General features: G+C 41.5%; 1 protein-coding gene across 1 annotated transcript in view; it reads right to left on the reverse strand.

Moving 5' to 3' along the window:
• Positions 1-410: 410 nt before the first annotated feature.
• Positions 411-19,372, reverse strand: part of LOC102779698 (SH3 domain-binding protein 4) — a 45,309-nt gene continuing 26,347 nt past the window's right edge. Inside the window, exons 4-5 of the mRNA XM_006806001.3 lie at positions 3,528-3,716; positions 411-3,112 (exon numbers count right to left, since the gene is read on the reverse strand). Coding sequence (XP_006806064.2) covers positions 2,888-3,112; positions 3,528-3,716 — 414 coding nt within the window. The 3' untranslated portion in view covers positions 411-2,887. The remainder of the gene's footprint in view (positions 3,113-3,527; positions 3,717-19,372) is intronic.

Genomic DNA, 19,372 nt, shown 5'->3' on the forward strand with positions numbered 1-19,372 from the left:
CTGGTGATTTGCTCTATGCACGTGATCAAGAACCTCCAGCCCCCATCTTTAAGAAAATGGACAGTATAATGAGAGCAGTTCAACAATGAGAACAGGGACTGGTACAGATCATCAACCCTTTTTTATGCTACCTAAGCCACCCTTCTAGTTTCTCTTGGTCTTGCAATTTATAGCCAGAAACTACCCAGAATCTCTCCTGCATCCCTACCAACTTCAACTGCACACTTTCTCAGCCATTGTTTTTTTTTCCACAAACAGAGAACTGATAACACCTGAAACATGACGGCCTGTCTCCCATGCTTCAGATAAGGAGTTTCCTGACTGTGGTGCCCCGTTTGTTGGTGATGGTGGTGGGGGTGAGGGGGTTGTTTGCGCAGCCAGCAGCAAGTCAATTCTCACGAATGTCGTGTACAAATATTTACATTTTATTTAGAGTCTCTTCCGTAAAAGTATGCAGTCACAAAAAAGGTTTTCAACTCAACACTGGCTGTGTCACTAGCACATTATACAGTATGCAGCACTGGGACGAAAGCTAGAGAAGCTTTGATAGACAGTGTCATTACAACAGTGGTCTCAACATTGTACATGGTTATTTGTGTAGAGCTCTACTTATTTTTGGCAAGCTTTATAAAAAACACAGAAAGAAAAAAAACAACAGATTTTGCATAACAAAGATGAGAGAGTTCAGAACTAAGAGGTGCGAGTTTGGTTACTATATGGAGGTACAGGCTCAAGGTAATCGTTAATCAAGACGTAAATCCTTGATGGACCAATCCTAACACTCAGTCAGTGTTCTTGACTGTGACTCATATTTCAGCCAGTTCAGTTTACGGTCCCCATTACGCAGGACACAGTGAATCATGCCCCATCTCCACCGTCCCCCTTCCATCTCTCTACTTTGTGCTTTTAGGGCTAAACATGCTTCACTTTTCTCCCCATAATTTCGCCAGTGCTCTTCTCCTCGACTTTACTTTATCCTGAAATAAAATTAGCATCTAAACCCCACTTGCAGAACCACACACTTCATCATGATACTACCGTTTAGTAGAACAAAAGCACTCTCCCAAAGCACAATGCAATGCAGCTTATTAAATTTACTTTGTTTTGAGTTTTCTCTCACAAACCTAGCTGTTATTTAAGGTGAACCAGTTATACTATTCCCTTTTTTTTTCTTTGAAAGCGGTCGTTACTAACAATGAACACGGCCAAGGTTTCAGATAATGAGGTCAGCATATGTAGAAGGAATCCCTGTGTGTCAAAAGCTCAGGCGTCATGCTACTCTAAATACTCTTTCAGACATTTTATTTTTACTTTTGGTGCTTTTTTAATGTCAGTATGAAGCAGTGTTTCTACGCTCACATCTCAGGCTATGAGGATAGAAGCTCCACCTATCTGCTGTTCATGCTTTCTTTACGAGGGGCAGCCAATCAGAGGAAAGTTGGCTTAAAGAGGTGAACAGAGGAGGAACTGAGGGGCTGCGGAAAGGCCATGTATGAACTCACGAAATGCTACTTGAAATTAAATGAGGTCCACTCTGATGTGCAAAGAAAAGCAGCAGAAAGCATTTGACCAGCAAGCAAGTCACATGCATCCTGTCAAAGTTCCTTTAAAAGAGAGTCTCATAACTTAACAATTCATTTGAAATGCCTCCAGGCACTTATTTGGGTGAGATAGAGGCAAAAGACCTGCTGTGGTGATCCATAAGATTTGAGTGGATTATCTAAATTAACTTAGATTTCAATGATCTGCAGGGAATAAACACTACATGTAAAGACCCACTTGATTAAAAAAATTATTCTGTCTGATTCTGTCCGAAAATAACCTTTTAAACAGCCCGCCACAGTTTGACTTTTACTACCATCTTGTCTGCTGCACACTTTTTGCACAGATTTTAATTCAGGACTCTTTGAGAGACCTTTCTCTCCCACAGGCGGGCACGATGCATTCACACTCCTCACACAAACTGGACTGTGGCGGGTTAAGCATGCTCAAAATTGCCTAACGGGAGTGCATTCTAAGTCAGACATGGACTGTGGATGTCCGTGTCTGACATTCTCAGTTTTGGAAAGGTTGGGACAAGTTGAGTGAATTAGAACAAAGTGAGTATGGCTCAGGTCGAGGCTGATTTATCAATTGATGTTTAGAAGGTCACGTTTGTTACAATAAATTTAATCAGAAAACAATAACATTTTTTAGGAGGCCAAAACTCAAAAGATGATTAAAAACTGACACAAGGGTTTTAAATTTTGCAGAAACTAAATATTCAGTTTAAATCTAATAAATCCATTGATTCATGTTCTACAAAAACACTGCGCGTTTCAGTGTAAAACTGAGTGTACAATCTTCAGTCTCAGATCTTCGAAAATAGAGGACACCAAAATATTTGGATCACTGAAATTTGAAGGACTGCAGTGAGGGAGAAGCTGAAGACAGACCAAAGGTGATGCTCCTTCTTCTTAATGTATAAATAAATAGAACAGATCTGACACGTGAGGATACGAGGATACAATATCTAAAAATGTCTTTTCTTAATAAAAATGTCTGTCTTGGCATTCAATCCACAGATCTTAACCAAATGGTTGCTTAAAAAACTGCTGTGCCATAATAAGAGTACAAAAATACATAACTGTGCAAGACTGAAGCTATTAAAAGAGTCTCTGTGAATACTGCAAGCTCCATACAGCACTGTGTTGTTTGCTGGGGACGTGGGGCCTGTCTGGTGATGTTGCCCTGGGCACGAAGAGCTGAAGGCAACGCTGCAGGAACGACAGCAGTAGTGGCATTCAGAGTGAGCAAACAGCTGATATGCAGCATTTCAAACGTTGCAATTTCAAAAAAAAATTGCTCCTGAAGAGCAAGGTATGCTGGTGTGGGGCAATGCTTGGGTTCAGATGGCGTAGTCGTCCTGAGCAGAGGGGCTGAAAGCGGAGCTCCGCAGGACATCCAAGCAGTTGACCAGGATGAGCGTGCCGGTCAGGTGCTTCCAGCGTTTGGTGATGGGGTTCTTCATCTTGTCCAGGCCCATGTGAAGCTCTTGGATCACATCCCTGTAGCTATCGCCAATCTGAGCTGCCCACGTGACCAGGAAGTCGTATGCCGGCTTCCACATGGCCTGCGGACAAGAAGAGAAACAAACGTGTCATGATCTTCTGGGACACTGACATGTCGGAAAACTGTCACCGGCTGACAGAATGATACAGATGCACTCGGTCCTCTTGTGATTTTGACAGAAGGGAAAAGTGAAACATTTGTATTTCTCAAGATGTGTCACTGTTCCTTTAAAACACAATAATCAGGTCAGGAATCACCTACACTTTCAGCTGCTTAGGTCAGCTGATTTCATCCTCTGAGGAACATGAATGTCTTAATGTTACAGATTCAAACAGACAAGCAAATAACTGAGTGTTCAGTCCTAAAACATAATAAAGCTGATCAGGCTTGTACAGAATGGATTTGTTGTTTTTGCCAGTTGCAACTGAAGTTGTTGTTGTGTGAAATCTTTTTTTGAGATGTTAGGAGACGCATACCTCGCTGTCCACCACCCCGTTCTTGTCACGGTGTGGTGCCTCGTAAGCATCCATTTGTTGGCGCGAAATCTTGATGAGCCTCTCGGCCATCTCCCTCCAGCGGCCGGCTACCTCCACGGCGGTGGTGAGGAGGACAAAGTCCATCACCAGTCGGGCAACAAGACCCTGACAGTCCATCTTCAACAGGGCCTGCAGAGAAAGGAGAGGGAGAAGATTTCAGATGTGGGTTCTAAATAAATTATTCACCTTTGAGTGATGGAGGTCGATTCAGATTCAATTCCTGATTCTGAAGAATTCTGGTTTGGAATCAGTGTTTAATTTCAATTCAATTCAATTTTATTTATATAGTGCCAAATCACAACAACAGTTGCCTTAAGGCGCTTTATACTGTAAGGTAGACCCTACAATAATACACACAACATGAACATACATACAGTGTGTTCACAAAAATTCTGTTTAAGGTGCAAAGTGACCAGACGCCAGACAGAAATCACCCTTTACAAAGATACAATTAATAAATAAATGCACATCTACAGGTTTCAGTCCACTAATATGATACCATGTTTTTTTCCACAGCTGGCCTCTCTAACCCACTGCAAATCTCAGCTTTGTGCAATTTTTACGAGCTTCGTGTTGGATGTAGAAGTAAGAACCTTGTGTTGCTTCAGTAGCATATTTATGACATGAGGAATGCAGCAGCTCAACACTGATACACACAGGATCCAATATGAGATCCAGTACACAACAATGACATGTCTGATGTCCAAAGTGTCCCAACATTTTCTTACAAAATTCCCCAGTCTGGTCAAAAATGTCTCTGGTCTTTTACCACGTTCATGATGTAGTTGGGTCTAAATAAACAGTAATTATCTGACTTTCTTCTAACCAAAAATAGGACAACTGAGGACAGAGAGAATAAAAACTAAGAAAGAAAAATGCATGATGCTAAAGGGACTCCTGTTTGTTTGAATTTAACTGGTTTGGACAGGAGCCCGGCCCCTCCCATCAGCCCCTGCAACCTCTCTGTCTCTGTCAATTCTGCCCAGATGACTGGTGATTGTGGGAAAACTAAAGACTGCGGAGACTCGCTGTGTTCCTACGGCGGAGAGGACCTGCAGCACGTCAGAGCAGATTTGCAAATCCAAATGAATCTCATGCAAATAAGTGCATTCCCACTAATGTGTGCTGACTTTATGAGTACAATTGTGAAGACAGTGTATTCTAGAGGCTTATATCCATTTATGGAGAAATTTTCATAAAATGAGTTGCAAAGTGTTTTTTGAGCTTTATTTTGATAGATACAGTGAAGAAGGGTCAGGAAAGCAGGGGAAGACAGGGTTGGACTCGAACCCGGGCTGGCTGCTCTCAGCAGTGTGGCATGTGGTCGCCACATGGGGTGGGGTGGGGGGGTGTACACCTGGAGTGCTAATCTTCAAGCAGTGCAAGTTAAGAACTAAGTCTGAACTAAGTCTGAATCCTGCCCTTTACAGAAGCTAGAAGGCCCAACAGCACTGATATTAACTTTAGGCCCAACAGTTTGATGGTGCCGTGCTGGTTCCAGGTTTGTGCCAACAACACTGATCTCTTTTTGATAGAAATGCATGGAAACTGTTTCAGACTGTATCACCAAATGAGGAACGAAAACTTTCTATTCCGAGTGTCCTCACAAAGACAGAAGTGCCAGCACACACTCGGATGCAGCCTTTGACTTGCAGGCTCAACAGAGCGTAGGTGAGTTTAAAGCTCCACTTTGGACCTCAGCTGGATGTGCAGGAATGTGTGGAACGACAGGATATTGGGGGGGTGGACGGGAGACTGGGGGAGGGGGTAAGGAATGCAGATGTCATGCTCCAGCAGCCTCTCTCGCTCTGAGAGAAGACCAGAGGATGAGATAGCGGCAGCTGGGGGGCCAATCAGACGGCGTTTTGCTGTTCTGCTGGAATGCTGATCTGTAGCCACATTACATCAAAGACGGAGAAGCAAACTGAGTCGATCAGACATTTCTGGACAAAATCTGCAGCTGAAGTTTGATTTGGACGTTGAGTGACAGACAGAATCACACAATGTTTGTTTGGTATTTTTCTGGATATCTTTGTGAATGTTAAGGGGAAGAGGATTTTAGCAATACAAGCACCTGTTTCCTTGCTAGATAACAACAGGAAATTCCTGCCAAAATAAAGGAGAACACTTCCTGTCTCAACACAACTTTAAGTCTCTAACAATATTAGAATTTGTTTACTGCGGCAGAAACTGTTGGACTGACAAAGTCCAGCAAACATTAGGAAAATAAACACATATTTATTGTATTTCGTAGGTTCAGAGTTTTGGATTTTATTAACAAGGCGAGTTTAACTGAGATGTTATTATTTTGCTGTATACTGGTATTTTAATGTTTAACTTTTTAACGTATTTCCAAAAAAAAAGAGAATAAGCATTCCCACTCTGGACAAGGAACTTTATGAAAGCACACAAGAACAGGAAAGAAACACATGACACAATAAATATAAAAAGAAGTGAGGGGTCACTATAAAGATAAAAATGCAACAGCACAAAAACCAAGAATAATGAGCTAACACACCACCCTGTGTCCTGCCGCAGATCACACAGCCATGCGGTGACCAGGGACAGAGGAATTCCAATGAAGGCTCACGAGTTAGACAAATCTCAGCTTTGGGGTTGCAAGCTTGAAGCAACTACCAGTACAACAGGGTCACAAACAGCCACTTTATTACCAAATATAAGCTACATAGCAATGGCTAAAAAGAAAATGCCTTTACTTGTGGAGAAAGGGTTAAAGGGGTGCTCACACAGGATGACTTGATGCAGTGACGTGGTGACCACACACCATACAAGTCAGCGACATTTAAGCCCCTTTTCAATTAGAACCTACTCAGATCAACTCGCCACGTTTTTCAGGGTTTTCCATTAGGTCACAGTACCTGGGACGAGGTCGTTTTTTAGTACCTGCTCGGCTAGGGTTCCAAGCAATCCAAACAGGTACTAAATTCTGACGTCGTCAGACTGCATGCCACTGATTGGCTGGTCAGTACTGTCACTCGATGAGTCATGAGAGTGTCTCGTTCCCGAAAATCAAAACTGCCAATTTTGAAACTCGACAAGGGAAATGGCTACAAAAAACAACGCTGTGGTCCCCGAGTCTGACGAAAAGCAACAGACTGAGCAGCAGGTATATATTCGCTTCGATATCCACCTTTGTTGTAGCGTTCATCTTGCACATTTATTGTGTCGCGGGACGCACAGACAAGCATGCAAACAAGGTACTCCTGGGTTGTAATGGAAAACCAGTCGATCCGAGTCGAGTAGGTACTAATGGAAAAGAGGCTTTCGCAACTTCAGGGAAAGAAATAACTGCTGTCAGCGCAAAGTGGGCGGCTCCAGAATTAATGTTTTCATAGCTTGAAGTCAAGTAATTGAAGCAACTACCAACAAGAGTAAAGGATACTGCTGATTGACATATGATATATAGATTAGGGGGTTACCTAGGCTGCTTATGTCTGGATTGTCCCCTAGCAACCACATATCAGCTACAAAGCAATGCTGAGTGAGCTAATCACTTGCTGTTCCACAGGGGCATCTGAACTGAATGTGAATGACTGAAGCAGCCTACCTGCTGGTGCTACCTTCCCTACCATTGGCGACCCAGTATGTGTTAGGGTTGGAGGTAGGGTTTCTTTAACAACCACCCCTTTTTAAAAGTCCGAAACTTCATTGAAAATGCAACATCTTCTAGTTTCTGAAAATGTGCCTATTTAGCATGTTGCTAAAACAAAACCCAATAAAACCCTTAACCTAACCCTAGACAGGTCACTGGCCACCTGGTAGACCTTATCACACTTTTCTGGGGTGGCTGTAGCTCAGGTGGTAGAGCAGGTCATCTACTGATCGGAAGGTTGGTGGTTCGATTCCTGGCTTCCCCTAGTCTGCATGCCAAATATCCTTGGGCAAGATACTAACCCCAAATTGCTCTCCGATGCATCCATCGGAGTATGAATGTGTGTGAATGTTATCTAGAAAGCACCTAGAGAAATGTGCTTGTGCGAATGGGTGTGAATGGGTGAATGCACAAGTTGTGTAAAGCGCTTTGAGTGCTCAGAAGAGTAGAAAAGCGCTATATAAGAACCAGTCCATTTTCTAGAGTAGTAGCACAGTGGTGTAATAACTGTCGGCTGTAGCAATGGTCCTTATAATGACCACCCGGTCCATTACAGGCATTATCATGCCTATAATGGACTGAGTGGTCAGTAATCCTTCAGTCTGTTAGGATTTTCTGCTTTACATTTTAAACCTTAAGTGTTATTTTAAGTAAAACTTGAATTTTGCTACTTCAAAGTTTTATGTTGGTAAGCCAAAAACCAGCATTTTAAGTAAACATGCTACAAACCCCATCTTACATGTGATCTGTAATGCTGGTGCAGCTCCTGACACAGTACAGGTACAGGTACAGGCACAGTACTATGAATGTTTTTTCCCTGCAGTAATGAGGTCTATTTCACTGTTTGAGTTTAAAGAAGATGTTCTGTGGATCCACACTTTGGTCTCTTTTTGGAGCGTCTTGGTGGTTGGAAATATTCTCCTTGCTGTAAATTTTTGATGGCGTGTTGTAAAGTATTTATCACAGAGCGTGGCTCACTCACGAGTCACCGAGTCTGATTCTAAACTAATAATTGCACTGCAGAAGGCCGAGCTGGGCACACTGTCATTATTGCCATTTAAAAAGCTTCTATGCAGTGGGATAATACTCTGCCTCTATAGAGGAATCAACTACTGTGCTGCGTTTTTCCAAAATGTCAGCTGCTTTATGTGTTATAGGACTCTCTGAATGTTTGTGTGTGTGTGTGTTAAATGCCACCGAGTTTGTTTCACTAGCTCAGCAATCAGTGCTCTGAAGCCCCGCAGCTCTCCCTGCTGCATAAATGATCTGCTTGTCAAAATGAGAAGAAAATTCCTCCAGACATATTTTCAGAGATAACGGCGATGTGGAAACGAACGAAGCGGGTGGTTGCAGTGTCTGTTGTTACACACCAAAACACACACACAAACACACAGAGAGAGAGGGTGCCTTTAGACTTGTAGAAAACAACCAAACTAAAGCAATGACAATTTTGATAAATGATTTGTTTCTTCCATTGTCCTGTTGCAGTTCTTTTCCGCTCACCTAGAAAACTGACAGTCAATCTCTCCACTTCAATCTCCTCTTTATTATTTTTCTATCCCATCTTCATTTTCCATCTGACTTCCTCCACCTCACCCATTTGCAGCCTCTGTGCTCTATCTTTGGCACACTTCTTTCTTTCTTGTCTGTTCTTTCTCATCTCTTTACCACTTTGCGAGCAGCGGCATCAGCCTCAAAAACCAAAACATTGGAGAGATTAGAGAGCCCAGCTGCTGGTTTTTACCCTGCATCTGAAGTCTCCTAATTCTTAAGTAACTCCCCCCAAAAAGGCAGAATCTCCTGAGAGTAAGCGAGCTGTTGTTCAGACAGTTATTCCAGAAGCAGCAACTCACCACACCCAACCACTGAAGGAGGGGGAGGAAGAGGAAGTGGAGGGAGGAAAAAAAAAGAGGAAGGAGGCCAGGGATGGGGGAAAAAAAACCTAGATTGATCTGTGTACAAAAATGGCATAGCAGAGCGCAAATTGCATATAATGGGCCTCGCCATTTTTCAGAGCCTTCCTCCAGAAATAGGATGTTATTATTATTCCCAAGCTCGATATGCTCCACTGATCTCACTGCAAGTAATTCAGTGGGGTCAGATGTTCAGCTGCAGAGCTGAGTGAGAGCTTTGAAATGAAAATCCCCTTTTAGCTCTGAGATACAACAGAGGTCCCCCGCCCCCCATGTGGTCCCACGCCTCAAGATCTTGTGGAATCTCTACACCGGCATCTGACTGAAAGGAAGAACAGGACGTGGGGTTTCTTTGGTGCTGAACAGAAGACATTCAGCTGAAAGAGCAAAGCTCACAAGGGTGACAGAAGGAAATGTGTTTATTACATACTAAATTTAGTGAGCCAATACAAAATTCTCTTTGTATTTGATGCTTTATGTTGAAACAATGGAAATTTTTCTTTTGATTTTCCTGTTGTTGGGTCAGAATTAGAGCTTAAACGATTAATCCTATGACCTCTAAGTGACCGTAACCCTCATGGTCTTCCAAAGTCTGGAAATCAGGGGGCAAGCAAAGTAATCATTCAAACTGACATGCATCATAATTTAATTATTTTACAAAAGTCCTTGTTGCTTTACATAGAGTTTCAGAGATCAGGTTGATCAGTGATTACTTGCACAGCAGACGGTTCATCTAGTCCAGGGGTCCCCAACTCCAGGCCTTGAGGGCAGGTGTCCTGCAGTTATTAGATGTGTCTGTGATCCAACCCAGCTGATTCAAATGGCTACATTACCTTCTCAACATGTCTTGCAGTTCTCCAGAGGCCTAGTAATGAACTAATCATTTGATTCAGGTGTGTAGACCCATTGTGAGATCTAAAACCTGCAGGACACCGGCCCTCGAGGCCTGGAGTTGGGGACCCCTGATCTAGTCCTTTGACTTTTTGGGGACTTACCTAAGCTGTACTTGGCCTTTTACCAAGAGTCAGGTGGGATAGGCTTCATCCCCACTGGACTACTTAAAAATAGAGACTGATGGATGTTTAGAATATTAATATTATGAGTGACATGATCCATATCCTTGTGGGGATAGGTTAATTGATTAATCTAAAATTACCACTAGGTGTGAATGTGCGAATGAAAGTGAGTGTGAATGGTTGTCTGTCCCTGTGTGTTGGCCCTGCGACAGACTGGCGACCTGTCCAGGGTGTACCCCGCCTCTCGCCCTATGACAGCTGGGATAGGCTCCAGCGCCCCCCGCGACCCTGAAAAAAAGGATAAGCGGAAGCGAATGGATGGATGGATGGATGAGTGACATGAAATTATAAAGGACTGATTGTGGTGGGAATTCAGTATTTTTGTGTACTGTGTGAAAGGAATGAAAGCTAGAAGATGTGTGTGGCATCAAAGACCTTTCACACACCATAAATTGTTTTGAGCAGCCACCTATCCCACATGCTCTCATAAGCCATGAAATTCAGAATCAGAATACTTAAATGTTCGACTTTTTGATCATTTCTCACACCACAGTACGGACGTTGGTTTCTGTTACTCTATGTCAAACAGTAATAGAAACCAGCGTCATGTTTTTGTTACTGAAACTATGATATATCTCTTGACAATGTTGCTGTGAATGGATGTAGAAAAAAAAAAGACCTGAAAAAATCTCTAGATTACCGATAATATCACCATATTGTGATACTTGAATTTTTTCAATACTTTAATTTTTTACTTGAATTCAAAACTTATTTGGTTGTACAGCTTTAATATGTTTTTCAGCCATTATAATTTTACAGTATTAAGAATAACATTTTGCATGGCTTCATTAAATATACTGAAGCCACTTCACTATAACTGATTCTGAATAGTTTTGCACTCTTTCCATTTTTAGATTTGCCTGAGTTTGTATGGAAGTACCCTACTCATCTATGAGGCATTTATCTTGACCAGACTGATATGGTCCAGAGACCTCAATTACTTTGAGCAGGTACAGAGCAACCCTGAATTCTAATATCAGAGATGCATTTGAAAGTCCTGCATATCCACTGACAAGAAAAGCAAACTAACATCAGTGTTACTGAGGAAGCCAGCACTGACCTGCCGCCATCGAGATGGAACCACAGAGATGGAAACACAAAAGCCTAATTAGACTTAAATGATGCCCAGAGGATATCTGGAGAAACGTCAAAAATTGTACACATCATACTGGGAATACCTCACAAAGTTGCAAGGAGATTCTTTGTTTCACTCTTTCAATGAAAATGAACAAGCTGCCACAGAAAAGCTACAGCACACTCACATTAGTGTCCACACTGAAAAGGTCTGTGGAGTTGGTCTTTTCAGTCATTTAAAGACCCATTTTAAGAGCACCACAGGAGGTCCATCACACTCCACTACTTTCTTCAAAGTGATCACTGATGATAACGGCGTGTAACACTGTTACGTTTACTGTTGCATTACTACTGCAAATGACCATCAACAATTGAAGGACTTTGAATTCTAAAGAAACAATCTTGCAAAGTTACCTCTTGATTTTCAATTCAGGTTGTGAAAGCTGATTTTGAGTTGCAATATATCTAAATTATATATTGCCTATTACCTTTCAGCTGATCCCCTATTTCCCAAGAGGCCACCACAGTGGATGTATCCAAATGTTGACTTGCCACATGTTTTTGCTCTTCCTCACATTTTACTCAGGCTTGGGAGAGGCACTAGGACTTACAGCAATGTGAGACCCAGTTAGGCTGGGTTTGTTTGTACCCCTCAGAATCGAGCCAGGGGTCTTTCAGACGTAAGGTTAATGTGTTTAAGTAATAGACTTAGGTGTCTATACATTTCCCTTTAACCATCCAATCCTTGTCATAACATAAAATGACTGCATTTGCAAAAGAATTTTAATAGTTGTAATAATACATGTTTTGTCATTGTCATTTATATTTCTAACACAAATGCTGGCAAATTATCATAAAAATTGGATTTAATCAGTTTCCACCTCTGTGTGGAAGAGAAAGACAGAAAGGCTATGACACTGACTTGTCAGAAAAACATTAAATATTTACAAGTTTATTCCCTCAGATTTTTATGATTTAGCTGCAGAGAGATTTTCCTAACATTTCTACTGCTTTAGCCATTTTCCATTAAAATGCACACTATTACTGTAAAGGCAAATCAATGTTGGCAAACGAGTGGTGTCTGAGTAAGCATCTAGCAGGCAGGTTTACAGTTTAGTGTAAAAACCTGAACGTGCCCAAACATCATGTTGAGGTTACAACAGGCCATGAGCAGATAAGGGGAGAGGAATGGAGTGAATTAAAAAGAGGGGGAGTGCAGGACCGAGAGAGCCTGTTAAAACTTGTCCAGAATTTCTCAATCACACAGCACTCAGTTTAGGGTAAAATAGTGTTGAAATCATGTAATTATCTTATAACATCAATAAATATTGTTCAATTTTTTGATATGGGTGGGTCTCTACTAACCCCTGAGGGAGATGTCTCGCTCTTTGATGTAAGCGTACTGTTATCAGGAAACCTTAATGTGTCTGAAGTATGTGAATCCCTTGCAACACCCTAGAAAAGTAGAATTGCAACTTTAAAAAATAAAATGATTTAGGTTATATGTTAAAATTCAACTTTTCTGCTCTTTTTCTTAAGCTCACAGCAGTAGTATCTCCCAAAACATTAAATCTGAATGCTTGCATGGCATCTACAGCATTTTATTGAACATTAAGAAGTGCTGCTTGATAATAGCTTTGTACAATTTGAAACAAAGCATGAAAAATTAATAGAAACAACTACAGTTTATGACAAGACTTTGAAACTCTCAAGCTGCTGAAATTCCTTTTTAATCAAATTTCTTGGTGAACAGAATGCAACCAAATGACACTGAATGAGTTTGGTGTCCAGCCCGACACTATGAAAGCGTCTGCTGAGGTTTTCCTGCTGCTGTGGGTGAAGCACAGGAAAACACCAGCAGAATCAACACTGAGCTGAAAATGAAACCACGTCACATCATTTTCTCTCTTTGCTTTTCCATAACAGTTTCACAGGGAGGGTCTCACATGCACCGACATGCACACACAGATTAGCTACCAAAACATATAATAAAAAAATCTCAGATTACAACGCACACACAGAGGGAGAGTGACTTCATTCTCTGCTCCTGTATATATTTTCATAGGAAAAAACTATCTGCTGCTACATTATATTAGGCTTCTAATTCTCACTTATAGAACCTTTAACAGAAACTTGATTATACTTGGACCTAATTGCAGATTTCATGAAAGAAAATCAGTTAGAAATCTGTGATTTTACATTGTGTCAGACATTTTTCATTCTACATCTCAATTTTTCCACCCGACATATCTTTGTCACAAAACCCTTAGTGTCATGCTCTCTTGCTCTGGAGAGTGTTCTCGTGTGTGTGCAGGTTGCCGCCCTGGTGCATGGAAGTTAATAAGATTGTGAAGCAGCTGGATGCACACACCTCATGCCCATTCTTTATCACACTTCTGTGTTTTTAAAGGCAGGCTTCTCCCATCCACCTCTCCCAGCAAGTTCAGCTTCAGTAGCTGTAACGTTAGACTCTTCTTTTCATGCTTTGGTTTTTTGGAATTGGACTTTGATTATCAACCTACCTGCCTGCTTATCAGTTAGTTACCCTGCTTTCCTGCAGCAGAACAACATCAGAACTCTGGCTCCTCTAGCTATGCTCACCACACCAACTCTTTCCTTTCTCTGGTCTCCAGAAGCCGATACAGACTTCCAAACCTGACTATTCCCCCAAGTTTTTAGATTATTGATGTAGATGCCTCCCTTACTCAATCAATCTCCCAGAACATTGGCTCAGATGGTAAGCTACATCCTGTCTATCTTCATCTGAAAAGAACGACGATGTTGCCATTAAGCTAGCCCCAGAGGGAGTGGAAACATTGGTTCCTTCTTATTGGCAAAGCACACCTGATCCAGGTAACCAGCAACAGGTAGGGCAGGGATATCTCAAAAACAAGCAGGATGCTGGCCTTCGAGGACTGGAGCTTGAAACCCCAGCTCTAAGAGGTCGAGTCCTTGTCATGCTGGGTAGGGACTGTTTGTGGGTGTTCTAAATTTCCTTTTACCTATTGATCAAAATCCAGGGATATAATACCAGACACATTCCCAAAGAATGTCCCGATGCTCCTCCCATAAATATGGGTGAACTAACATGGAGAGAATGACATGAAGCCACAGTCAACCAAGACAAGACAACATGATCCAGACATAGGAAGAGGCCCTTCTAACTGCCTTTATGTTCCCTCCTCCATACACTCTCAAGTAATCCAATGGGCTCAATGCTGGGAGATTTGCATGCCATCCTCGAGTGAGTTGAACCAGAAACTTTATTAAACAAACATTCTGATGGTCTGCTCTGGAAAGGGAGGTTTATTCTTATGTGTCAGCCTGCTCGGTCTATGCCTTAAATAAATCTTTCCTACAACCCCCATCAGATCTATTATAACCTCTGGACCCTACTAGAGCAGGGCAATATGACCAAAAATATTTATTACGATATACATTTGAAAATTTGCGATAACGATATAACTGACGATATAATTGACACTAGACAAAATACTTTACAACTCCTCAACTTTATTAGTGCAAAAAAAACCCATCAATGTATTTTCACTTAAACAAGCAGCTGTTTTTACGTGCATTAAAGTTATATAAAAACGTAACCGTGCAAATTCCTTGCTGACAGTTTAACCAAAAGGCATTTCCAGTCGAAATTGGCCGACATATCCTCAGCATAACCACGTATAATATCCACAAAACTTAAAAATACGGTAATATTATGTTGTCCGCGAGGCTCCTGCCTACGATAGACTTTCGAGCACCGTGTACATCATAAAATCATTTCGAGGTGAGTAAACACAACCAGAATTCATACATAAGGCACACGGGATTATAAAGGGCACTGTCAATTTTCAAAAAAATCAAAAGATTGATTTTAAGTGTGCCGTATTTTCCAAAAAACACGGTAATAACAACGGCCCGCTAGCATGCTCTACCAAAAATATTGCTTTGTTCTGGATCTGACGGACGAAAGCTAAACCAGTTCCACACCACTGAAGTTGCAGCATTTTTACAAACCAATTCTGGTTCATCTTTTTCATTCAACGATCCGCTTTCGCACTTTCATTCTCCGTCGCTGCCATGTGCGTATGTAAACAAAGGCACTGCGCATGCGTGTTTTACCATATTCTATCGCAATATTTCATTTTCTTATCATTGCCCAACATTATACCAGTATTACAGTGAACAGTATGATATGGCCCAGCCCTAATCCCTACCAACAGACCCTGGCGTTGGAATAGGTTTTGTTACTGTCCTTCTGAAAGGAATACAGTAATCCTTGAAGTCTAAGATTTTCTAAATCTTTCCACTTCAAACCACCTTCTAAATTGCTCACCAGCTTAGAGATAGCTAATTTATTGATCCACCATGTTTTTCACTTCCCAGCATTCCTAATGACACCGGTTCAGACTGCGAGTGTCAGTCATTTAAGGTGTGCAAGGATTTTTGTAAAACGCTGGGTGCTTAGGTTAGCCTTTCCTCTTGGTTTCACCCCAAAGAAATGGCCAGACAAAGCGGTGTAGCTCTGTGCACTGTACAGCCTTCTCCAACCAGTCTACCAGTAGGACCAGTCTACCAGTTGGTCTACCAGCTCACAGTTGCTTTGGATTGAGTGCACATGCAATACACTCACGTCATCAGCAACAGGAATGACAGTCTTTGAAGCATCCCCGTTTCAAACCAAGGAGCAAGAGTTGGCAGGGCCATCAGTCCACCACCACCTACATCACTGCTATAGGATTTGGAATCAGATTAAGGCAGCGCTTCTTTAGACAGAAGAGCAGAACAAACAACTGGCAGACCACAGGAGGACCCTCCTCTCCCAACTATGTGGCAGGTCACAAAGTTTGGCTCTTTACTAGAGACATTCACTCAAAACTGACTAGGAAGATGGCTCCCACATTATCGGACCCTGTTTTATTTTGTTATTGAAAGACTAATAAATCATGCCGATATTCTTAAACTCACAAGGTCTGTGAAATTCTCCCTACTTTCCATGTGTTTGTTAAAACCCGTCACCTCCAGCCCATTTCAGCCAGTAATGTCTGGGTTTTGTCAGAATTGAAGTAATTCTGAGCACAGAAAAGTACAGTCAGATTTTGCTTCAGCGCTCAGTGGATCTGCCTTTGACTACTCCGCCTAGGCTGCACTGTCGAGCGCAGATCCACTGAGCGCAGCGCAAGCTAGCAAGACAGAAGCTAAGCTCGTTGCAACATGGCAAATTGAACCTCCCTCACCCTCATTCAGATCTGGCCTTTGGAACTATTTTGGTTTTCATGTGAAGCATGACCCTGAAGGTAAGATGCGTCATGGACAAAAGTAAAACAGTATGTCGGATGTGCCAGCAATGCTCAATTACATGGTGGGAACTACTGCGTTAGCACCGTTTGCTCGTTAACGTGTTGACACCGTCCAGCCCCACGCACGGTGCAATCCGCAGTAGCTCGTTAACGGAGATTTGCCGCGTTGTGGCGTTAACATCATTTCAGATTAACGCTGACAGCACTAGTGGGAACACAATGAATATGACTGCACATTTACGCCGACATCATCCTAGTGCAAAGACAAGTGGAAGCAGACAAAAACAACAAGCACGCATGCTACAAACTTTACCTGAGTCATTTAGACAGCTGTTAGCACATGATTCTCCTTATGGGGACCTGATATGTTTAATATGCTGCTGAGAATATAGCCCAGAAGAAGTGTATAGTATAGCTTTTATTTTGGAAAGAGCCATTTCTCTGTAATAAACTCTCTTTTCCAAAGATGAGTGATTTCTCATAGTTGCTCATTTTTACTGTTAAAATATCAATCTGTTCATAGACATCATCCACCTGCCTCAGACAAGTTCAAATTGGTCCTATGTGCAGAGTCTGGGTCAAGGAAGACAATGGGGTCGTATGGATTGCAGGCGCCTACTAGTCCACAACTGCATCTTCTGTTTAGTTTGGGAACAATGAGGCAGGAAACATCTGCAGGTTTGAGATCCAACAGACATAACTTGGATCATTTCCATTATCCACAACAACAACAAAACTCTTTTTACATACCAACAAAACTCACATCTGACTGTCCTGCAGGGCCAAACTATTACATGTGTGATGGAAGCTATATTCATTCCACTATTTGTATTTACGCACTGAAAGAATTCCACATAAGATGTATTAAATGAAATAACAGTCTAGCACTTTTTAGAATTTAAAACTTCCCTAAAGCTCAAAGCAGCATCTGAAAGGGTGAAATTGAGCATAATAATAATAAACACACCCCATTAACATCAAGTTTAAGTGTGGTGAGATTTAACCTGTGAGTTTGCCTCATGATGGTGTTTTTACCGTCTACTGGTGGAGTATAAACTGCCCCACAAATAAATGGTTTGTAGACAAAGTAAAGGGAAAGTACATTGATGGTGTAAATGCTTTTCTTTCTTTTTTTTAACATAATGCCACTTTATTTTTCTGTTGCCAACTGAGCTGTCCATAAATCTGAAATCACTGTAGTCCACAGCATGTCTCCGCTTTACTTACTTTAAAACATCTACCATCTATGGTATCGATACCTTGGGAGTACAGCTGAAATAAATATTCAGCTGTACTCCCAAGGTATCGACAGAGACGTCAAGCTTGTCCCTGCCTGTTGATATAAACAAACCTTATGGAAAAAACACTAGAATGCACTGTATTGCTCTCTGAAAATCACTCTCAGCAAACCAAAAATAATTCACTTTAATCCCAGTTTAGTATTCTGACTACTATTAAAACAACAACGAAAAACTTAGCTACACTAAGTTAGTTAGTGTAAGAACACCCTGACCTGATGGTGGCGCCAGAAAATACCCGCGGTTGTCGTAATATTAAAAATAATATTTTAAATTGAAACCAGCTAATTGGTTTGAAGTGTAATAAACACTCAGATAATCCAACATGTTGTGGAAATTAAAAAAATGTAAGAAAAGAATTGATGGATTTATATGAATATGAGCACAGCAGTACAGCCCTACTGGTTTTACTCCTGAATAAAACATCATGTAGATGTATGGGGAATTAGTCTGAGTGACAGACTTCCCTGCTGTTCTGCCTTCCGGTTACCGTTTATAAAAGATCTGCAAGTTACTCACATGGCAGAAGTAAGTCTCAAATTGTTGTCTTGTTTCTGCCTCTCCAGTGTGAAGATTTGCTCAGTTTCTGTTCTAAATTACAGAAAATTTGTTCTGGACTGTTGGTGGACCAAAACATGGCTTATAAAGATGTCACCTTAAGCACAAACTCTGGAACACAGCATACATCAGTGGCCAAGTTACAATATAAGCACATAACATAGTCATCTCATAACATAATACCTTTTGTGCCTCTGCAATACAGGTGCAGCTTAAACTGAAGCTCATAATCGTTGCGAAGGAAGATGTATTGCAGGACTGGATGTGTGCATATATACATACAATGTTCCTTTTCTCTACTAATAATCAAAGCACACTAAAAAAGCATCATACATTTAAACACAAAGGCTGCTCTTTGGTGCAGCCACAGTGCTTTTGATTTGGTTCTCTTTCGTCTAAAAATAGACTTCAAAATGGCACGTCAAATGGCACACAGGCGAATCTTTGGAGAATGTCCCCCCGACACAGAAAATAGCTCAATTTCCAGAGGAGAGGAAGATTTGATCACGCAAAGATTCTGCTTTCGGGGTGGGGGGGGGCAGTGTTTGCACATCGGTCAAACAAGAACATGTACGCTGGTAAAACAACCGTTCGTGATACCGAATCTGAGTGATCATTGCGTGCTTTGATTGTCCTGAGAGTAACCAGTAGTTTATGTGTAATCCAGACAGGAATAACATAAAAACAGGCCTATGTTAAAACTACCCAGCAGGGCATATTTTCAGTCACCACCTTTTATTATGTTCTTTTCCATACTGCAGTTTCTCTGTCTATAAATGTTTCTAACTAGTGTTTACAACCCTGTGTAAATTACAGTGTTTCTGCTCGGCATTACTTCAGCTGTAAGATGTCTGTGACCTCCGAGAAACTCTCAGGAGGATATTGTACCGATACAGAAACAAAGCGTAGAAACAGTGCCTCAAGTCAAAAGGGGACACAGCCCACTAAAAAGGCGG

This window comes from Neolamprologus brichardi, chromosome 16, assembly GCF_056152115.1.
Source record: "Neolamprologus brichardi isolate AB-2024 chromosome 16, ASM5615211v1, whole genome shotgun sequence".
NCBI classification, from domain to species: domain Eukaryota; kingdom Metazoa; phylum Chordata; class Actinopteri; order Cichliformes; family Cichlidae; genus Neolamprologus; species Neolamprologus brichardi.